The sequence below is a fragment of the Oxyura jamaicensis genome, chromosome 4 (genome assembly GCF_011077185.1).
Source record: "Oxyura jamaicensis isolate SHBP4307 breed ruddy duck chromosome 4, BPBGC_Ojam_1.0, whole genome shotgun sequence".
Classification (NCBI taxonomy): domain Eukaryota; kingdom Metazoa; phylum Chordata; class Aves; order Anseriformes; family Anatidae; genus Oxyura; species Oxyura jamaicensis.
In genome coordinates, this window is record NC_048896.1 from 8,530,182 (window position 1) to 8,538,108 (window position 7,927).

A 7,927-nucleotide genomic window follows, 5' to 3' on the forward strand; every position below is an offset into this window, starting at 1 on the left:
AGAAGAGCAGACACTACAGTACCCACCTGTCATTCAGGTTTCTGCAGCGCAGTGCACGTATGTTGAAATCAATATTCATTCCTAGCTGGGGTCTGGTGTTTTCTCCCTTTGGGGCTTAAGTTGGGAAAGATCTGCATGCTACTCTTGGAGAGCCCGAGGGGTGGGATTGATTGGTTTGTCTTCCTGACAACACTCACAAGGACAGAGAGCCTAGGCATCCTGAGGCATCCAGGACTGCTGCATTACAGGTAAATTTACACTACCTTTACCCTGTTGACATGGAGACATGCAAGTGGACCATGAAGTGTTCATGCTTGAAACAAATCAGGGTAGTATGTCCTAGTCTGACTTTTTGTACTACCACATAGATGTAGGGAGATGCATCTCCCCAGCCAGAAATGACTGAAAGATGCCTGAGTGTGTGGAGGAATCTGAAGAAGCTGAAACATGCCTGAGTCTGTGGAGGAATCAGTGCTCCTTGGACTTGATGTGTTCATGAGGCTTTCTTTTTCTGTATACATTGCTTTCTTGTGTCTTGGAAGCGATCTGTTAGAATTAAACATCACTGAGTGCTTTTTATCTAGCTGTGCCAACAATGGAACACAACTGACACGTTAAAAATGAGACAATGTCCTATTCTGGATAATACCAGAGTTGTACTAGTATTTTTCTTACAACGGTTATTTTTCTTATATAGGTTTCTCATCTAGCATTAGCAGAAAGCAAGCTGCCTTCCTCACTGCCTGGCAACAGCTTTTACATAGCATCTGAAAAACGAAGAGTTAGCAGTGTACATCCATGCACGGTAGGTAGTGTTATTGCTGTGCTGAAGCCTCCGTCTGTGCACGCCGAGCTGTCTCCTGTGCTGTCTGGCTTTTGGGCACAACAACCACGAGAGGGAGCTTGGAAGCAAGGATCTGTTTCCTCCTGGCAATGGTCTTTGTAGAGCGGGGCTGTGCTCTGTGCTGGAGAGCGAGCGCGGTTGTGTACAGGTTGAGAACAGAAGAATAACTGAGATAAGTTTGTATTTCAGGACTTTGGTAGCATGGTCAGAGTATATCTTAATAAGACTTCCAAGAAAGTTTTGCAGTTACAGTTAATTTGTCTATTGGGTGCCTGGAATTGCAGATCACACACGGAGACTTTTTGTGCATAATTAAGGGTTATTTTTCTTTTCCTACTTTGTTATTACATCTTGGTAAAAAGAGTTATTTACCTCAGCTGCTGAGACAGAAGCAAAAATGTCATCAGGAGAATAAGATCTGATATGACTCTGCTTCCTTGGGTATCAGAAATCGTCACTGAAAAAAAAAGCAGGAGGGGAAGGGTGATTGACTCTTAATTTGACTTAGTGCTTACATAAAGCTGAACCTACTTTTTCTGGTTTTGTTTGTTTTTCAAATTGCAACCTGGTGCAGCAGCTGAAACGTCAACATGCTTCTTACCACGTCAGGGTCACCCTCTGCTCCCACACAGACAGACGCCTGCAGGTTGTAATGAGCACGGGGCTGCTGCTTTGGCTGGGATGCCTGCCTGCAGGAGAGCTGCCTGCACAGAAGCTGGACCACTCCGAAAAGTCCCGTCCCTTGTTTATCTTGCAATACTTCCTAGCTGAACACTGATGCAAATAGTTCATACAGCTAGTGTGTAATTGTGTCATCACCTGCCCTGGCACCACCTGGTGAGAGACTGGCAGACGGCACAATTCTTCCTTATACTTGTCTTCATTTCCAGCCTAGCGCCAGGGGTGTTGAACATCGGTCCTCGTGTCAGAGTTCAGGCATCGAGGCTGGTCCCCTCCTGCCAGCCTCATCAAGTTTTGCAGACAGAATATATTAATGATGATGAACACCAGGGTGTCTGTGGAGCTTCTTTCAGTGAGTAATTTGTGATGTTGCACTGCCATAAGTACAGCTCTCAGTGGGAATCCTAGCAAGATCGCCAAGCGTCTGAGATACCACACAGCCTTTTCTTGGGTAGGACTGGGGCAAACCAGGGGCAAGTTAGGCTGCTGCATAATGTCACCTTCTGGTGTCAAAACAAAGCGTGGCCTGATCCTGCTGTTGGAAGCTAATGAGCAAAACCCACCTAAAATATGAAATTAAAAATGCAACCCTTTCTACTTTCCCAGCAATTACTTATGAGTAATAAGTTACAGCAGAGTGATGTCAGACTGTTTAACTGATGTTTGGCAAGAAAATTTGATGGAAATGCAAATGTATCATTGTTTATTATATTCAATAAATAGAATGGTTCTGGTGCAGAAGTTTCTGGAAGGGCAGGACTTGGCTGGTCAATTGTATCTATTGAGATAGATATGCTCAAAATATAATGACCTGTGAAATCAATGGAAAATAATAGTCATTGTTCAAACTTTAGGGAACTTTTTTGTTTTGGGCCAATCACTGATATATTTCTGAGAACAGTCCCATTTGAGAACTGACAATGAATACCACTTTGGCAGATGTCCTTATGATCTTTCTTTTCTCAACAACAAATTAATGAAGTATTTATGCACAACCTCCTTAATCCAGGGATGGGCCTGTACTTTGACACTGTGAGGTCGCAGAGTGGCGGCGCGCTTGCTGGCAGCCTCCCACTGAATTAGCAGCATAAACGCTTTCCTTTTCCTTCTACTTGCTTCCCCTGCCCACACAGGTCTCCAGTTATCATCAGCAACAGGCATTCCAGGAATTACTGCATCAATTGGGAAGTCTCCTTACTAATGCAAGACTGCAAGCAGGAGACATCTGTGCTCATACACGGAGTCAGAGAGGAGGCTGGCTGAAAGGACGCAGCTCATGCTTTCCTCAGCCCCGTGGCAGGACCCAGTTTGCTTGGACTGTCTGTTCTAGTATTTCCCCTGCCTCACAGGTCTTTCTTAGCACCTAACTCAGATCTTTCCTGCAGTTTCAAATTATTTCTTTGTTTCCCTCATAGCTCGGGAGCCCAGCTGACTGGTCATCCTGGCATGGTCCTGCGTATATCAAGAAATAGACCATTGCTGTTTCCTCTATCTTCTCTTTTCTTTAAACAACTTTAATTCTTTCAGACTTTAGTTTTTGAAGTTACATTTTGGGGGGGTGAGGTAGGGCATTAAAATAAATAAATAAAGCAACTAGTTCCTAAGCCAAGACCCCAGCATGGAGTGATACAATTCCTTTTGCTGTGGCAGCAGGAACATCGCAGGAATCCTGTTCCAGAAAGAAACTTGCCTGTTTCGCAGTATCAGTGCCCTACCTCAGGCTTATTAACCAGCTGGTTAATGAACTATGCTCCTTGTGCCTCACACTGTTCAGCCAAGGCTTCAGCTTCACCTGAGCCTGTGGCCAGAGACAGCAACCAAGCCACGGTGCTGCTTCCTCGAGGAGCTCCCTGCCCGGGTGGAAGTCCTCTGACAGCTCCGTCTGGCACGGTCATGCTGAGGAAGAGGAGATCGGTCCTCTTTGGGAGATCTGCACGTGACACTGCCCCCTTCCAGTGACACAGCGAGCATGAACCCTGGGCCAAGGAAAGCACTAGAAATTCAGTCCCACAATGCAGTGACCAGACACAGCACAGCCACTGGCAGAAGATTACTTCACCTGCTTTGCAGAGCAGATTCACATGGAAAAGCAGATCAGCTCCAATATATATATATATATACTTTATTTATTTATTTATTTATTTAGATCTAAATTCAGTAGGATACTAATAAGAAGTTGGTTCTGTAGGTTTTTCCTCTCTGCAGCCCAGAGAGCAAGCTAAGCATGTGCCCTGACAGGCTCAGTCCTGCCATTGCCAGGAATATTTGGGAAGTGTAAGAGGGGCCGCAGCGAATGGCTCAGCTGCCTGGAGTCGCTGACAGTGGATATTTCAGTGGAAACTGAGATGAAAGCAACAAGCAAAATCTGTGGCTTTTTATCTTTGCTCCGAGTCCCCCAGGACTGCAAGTGGTTGGGGCTTTTTCCGGGAGCAGCAATAGGGATCCCCTGTGACAGTCCGGTGGCTGCCTTTTGGTGCACTCATGGTCTCATGGTACACATGGTTCACGTGCATCTGCTGGATGGTTATCTGCAGGACCTGACCTACCAAGAGGCTCGCCGCACCAGCCAAACACAGGACTGCTAGCGAGCAAATGTCTGGTTAAGTTTACCAAAGCAAAGCGCAGGTGATGCTCACTGCTCAGTGACTTCTGCAGGAGAGCTGCTCACCTCATTTTCCCTGACCCTGCTGTGTAAAACCTGGGCTCACTTCGCCCTCACATTTCTCACCAGGAGCTGTAAAACTGCACATTTATCGGACACCGCCTCTTCCCCATTAGTGTGACTCCTGCAGCGCTGGTGCACAGCCTTCTCCCCTAGCGACAGAAGCACCATTCGTGGGGGGAGTATCCTGCAGTGTAGTGGTGATGTTCAGACCAGGGGAGGCATCAGGATTTTTTTTGACTTGGTTTTAGACATTCCAGTCCTTTGCTGCAACCTCCACTCCACATCTGTGACTGCAGCCTCCTGCATCCAACTGAGAAGGAAATGATGTGTGAGCGAGGAGTCGGGGCTCCCTGCCCACAGCACTAGGACTCCGCGCCTGCTGCACGCTCAGCCGCATGCTCGAGGATGCTGCATCTGAAAGTCCAGTTCCTGGATGACTCCCAGAAGATCTTTGTAGTTGATGTAAGTGGGTATGATATTATTGGTTTGGGGCTAATTAATGAAGTCATTTCTACTCTGCAGGATTGCATAGCTCTCTAATGTTCTCTGCTAGCTTCTGGTTTTCAGCTTTGCAAAGCAAAAAGACAAAACAACCAAAACAAACAAAAAGCTTAAAAAAAGAGCTCACAGTGCTGATTGCTAAGTGTCTTTCAGCACCAACACACTACCACTCTCTCCTCTTATTGGAATTACTTATAAAGGAGGAGGAATGGATTTTATTTATCTGGTGTTATCTTTTGGAAATCAGCTAATATGAATTGATGTTCTTTACAAGTGCAGAGTTCTCTTATTTGTCTGGCTGCCAGTATGAGCATTCAACAAGAAAAATCTGAGCACAGAATAAATATAGCATATTTAACTACGCTACCCATGGTGAGAAACATCTGTATGCATCTCTTCTTGGGCATTCTGCTGAAAAAAAAACTGTGGTTTTGGGGATAACTGAGGAAAAAAACTCACTGTGTCTTGTTTTCTGTATGTCAGTGTCCCAAAACACACTGTCATTAATAATTCGTATTTAATAAATACTAGCTTTGAATATTGACTGCCAGAATATATTTTAAATGTCAGGCATCAATATCTATGGTGTTAGATTTATATATGTGTGTGTGTATAGATAACTGAAACTGAATGAAAAGCATGTCCTGTCTATGTGTTAGAATTACAGGTGTCACTGAGCAATTGCTGTTGGTTAGGACTTGACAGTAGCTTCACAGTAGCTAAACGAGTTAGATAATTCAGGTAGATCTGTTCTAGTCCTTACCTACATATCTTATGGGACCAGTGTGTTTTATAGATATCCATATTTTTCAAGTTCTTTTACATTTCTTAGACATTCCTGTCATTTTTTTATAGCATAGCTTAAGAACTACTTGGTCTCAACATACTGTTCAGTTTCTCTGCAATGGCAATTTTGCACAAAAGAGGCTTGCAAAGGAATTTCATCTCTTGGACTGGTATGGAAGTTGTTTGATTTAGTTTAATTAATGTATCATAGACGTGGAGTCTGCTTAAAAATTAGATTATTCTTAATTTTTTTTGGTATCAATTAAATCAGGGCAGAGTAAAAGAGAAATTTGAAAGATGCTGCTGTTACAATACTGCTGCATTTTATTCATCTCTGCTTTCTTATTTCCCAAAACACTTACAGTCCTGCAGCTCAACACAACGTGTCTAATGGCTTCCATTAGAGGGACTCGGAGCTGATTCCTTTTTTAGCACGGGAGGGTCGTGGAAGCCCCTTTCAGGCATTTCATCCGTTTCATGCTGCGTGGTTGAGATAAATGAGTAGCTGAATTAGCGAGTTCTCCATTATAACAGGACCGCTTTGGGCTAAGTCTTGAGAATACATTTCAAGCAACTCTCCCAAACCTGAATTCAGAAAGCTCTTTTCAATGGCTAGTACTTCAGTATAATGGCTGGGAGAAAGACAGCAGAGAGAAAGCAGAGTGGACTCGATGCTTGGTGCTCAGCGTGTACGTTTGTACCTCCGTGTACATGTACATGGGTATGGCAGCTGCCAGCACGTGTGGCCAGACTTCTGCAGGTGGCCAGGACTGGTGCCCTCTCACCAGGGCCACACACCAGGTCCAGCTCTGCAGGAAGACACTGTGGCTGCACTCCCCAGCTGGCAAGTTAAAAGCTGCTGGGGGTGTAACAAGGTGATTCCATGGCAGGGGAAGGCATTGGCCTGGTGCTGGCACATCCCTGCGTGCTCCAGTGGGCCCAGCACCTTGCACCTGGCAGGACACTGGGATGCCCTGCCCCAGTGCCCTGGCACCCAGACAGCCCCACGTGAGCATTCACTGGCCTCTGGCACTGAGAGGAGGCCTTGCAAAGCTGCCTGCCTACTTCTCCCCCCTGCCCCAGATATCTAAAGCTGTGAACTGGCGCGTGCTCTTGCCTATAAAGCCACTCTTCTCCCTGGAAAGGGTTTAAACAAAGCAGCCCTGAGCCCCTGGAGCCTTGAGAGAAGCACAGAAAGGGCATGATCCACTTCGCAGCTTCACAAAGGCTGGGTGTTCGCAGGGCTCGCATCTTTGCAAGTAGACTTTGCTACAGGGCAAGATTCATTGGGAAGGAAAAAAAAAAGAAAGAAAAGGGAAACCAAACAAGCCAGGAAAACTAATTGCTGGAACTGAGTGAAGGACAAAGTCTCCCTTGGTCTCGTGTCCCTTCTAATGAGAAAAGACTGGAATTTTTGAAAGGAGGTGGCTAGAGCTGGCTGCATGCAAGCTGGTCCAGCAAGGGGGTGGGGAGCACCAGGGCTGGTGGCTTTTGGTTGATGGCATTGCACACCAACTGCGGCCACACAGAAGACACCAGCATGGCCAGCGTGGGAGCCATCTCCTGAGGTGGTGGGGTACGTAGAGGAAGGGTGCGTGCAGCCCCTCCTTTCTCTACCAGCCTCACCGCTGGGGTTTCTGCCTGTGGGTGCTGCCCTGGCCCTGCAGCATCATTGTACGCACCACCAGTGGCACATTTAGGCTGGGACGCAGGTTCCAGTCCCGCACGTCGCACGCCTGCTTTGCAGTGCAGCACAGCCCCGTCTGCATGCGCCAAGGAGAACAGCTCGCAGCCCGCAGACGTGGTGGCTAATAACCTGGTAGGAAATGCTTGACTTCCCTGGATGTCTGACAAAGGCCTAGGCCTTTCATGCTGGAAAATTCTAGCTTGGAAATCAACAATTATAATTGTTTTAATTACCTCTGTGATCTAGTAATTTTGAGGAGAACCGGGAGTGCTGCAGAGCGAATGCTGTTATTACTATCACTTTTCAGCAGCCTTACAGCACGGAGCTAGCAATTTCACCCAGGGAGAAGCTGTGAAAGGCAGTCATTAGCATGCAGCCCCGCCAGCGCCCCATCCCCTCCCGCCCCTGTGCAGGCAGTGCAGCACAACTCCCCTACCCTGCTCCTGCCCCAGCTGGCTTTTGCACTGACCACTGCTCGTTTCTGGGCTGCTTTTCCTGGGCTAATGATTCAGGAACATGGGTTTTTGCTGGGTTTGGTCATTTCCATGGTCATCTCTGGTGTTTTCTGGCCTGCCAGGTCATTCCCCAGCTGAATCAAGCGGTGTGGTAACAAAGCCAAATGCCCTCCAAGTGTTTCTGTTTCACGGGTATACATAAACCTGGCCTTATCAGTGTGTAGTGCCATTTAATTAACATTGCTGAAGTTCACAGATGACCCAGGGCCCAAGGCACAGGATCTCTGCAAGGTCCAGTTGCTGTTAAT

The 7,927-nt window shown here is 46.6% G+C and overlaps 1 protein-coding gene across 2 annotated transcripts in view; it reads left to right on the forward strand.

Moving 5' to 3' along the window:
• Positions 1-4,136: 4,136 nt before the first annotated feature.
• FRMD7 (FERM domain containing 7) overlaps positions 4,137-7,927 on the forward strand; it is a 10,894-nt gene continuing 7,103 nt past the window's right edge. For both annotated transcript variants that reach the window (XM_035325157.1, XM_035325158.1), the window contains exon 1: positions 4,137-4,652. In XM_035325157.1, the coding sequence (XP_035181048.1) occupies positions 4,596-4,652 (57 nt within the window). In that variant the 5' untranslated portion in view covers positions 4,137-4,595. The remainder of the gene's footprint in view (positions 4,653-7,927) is intronic.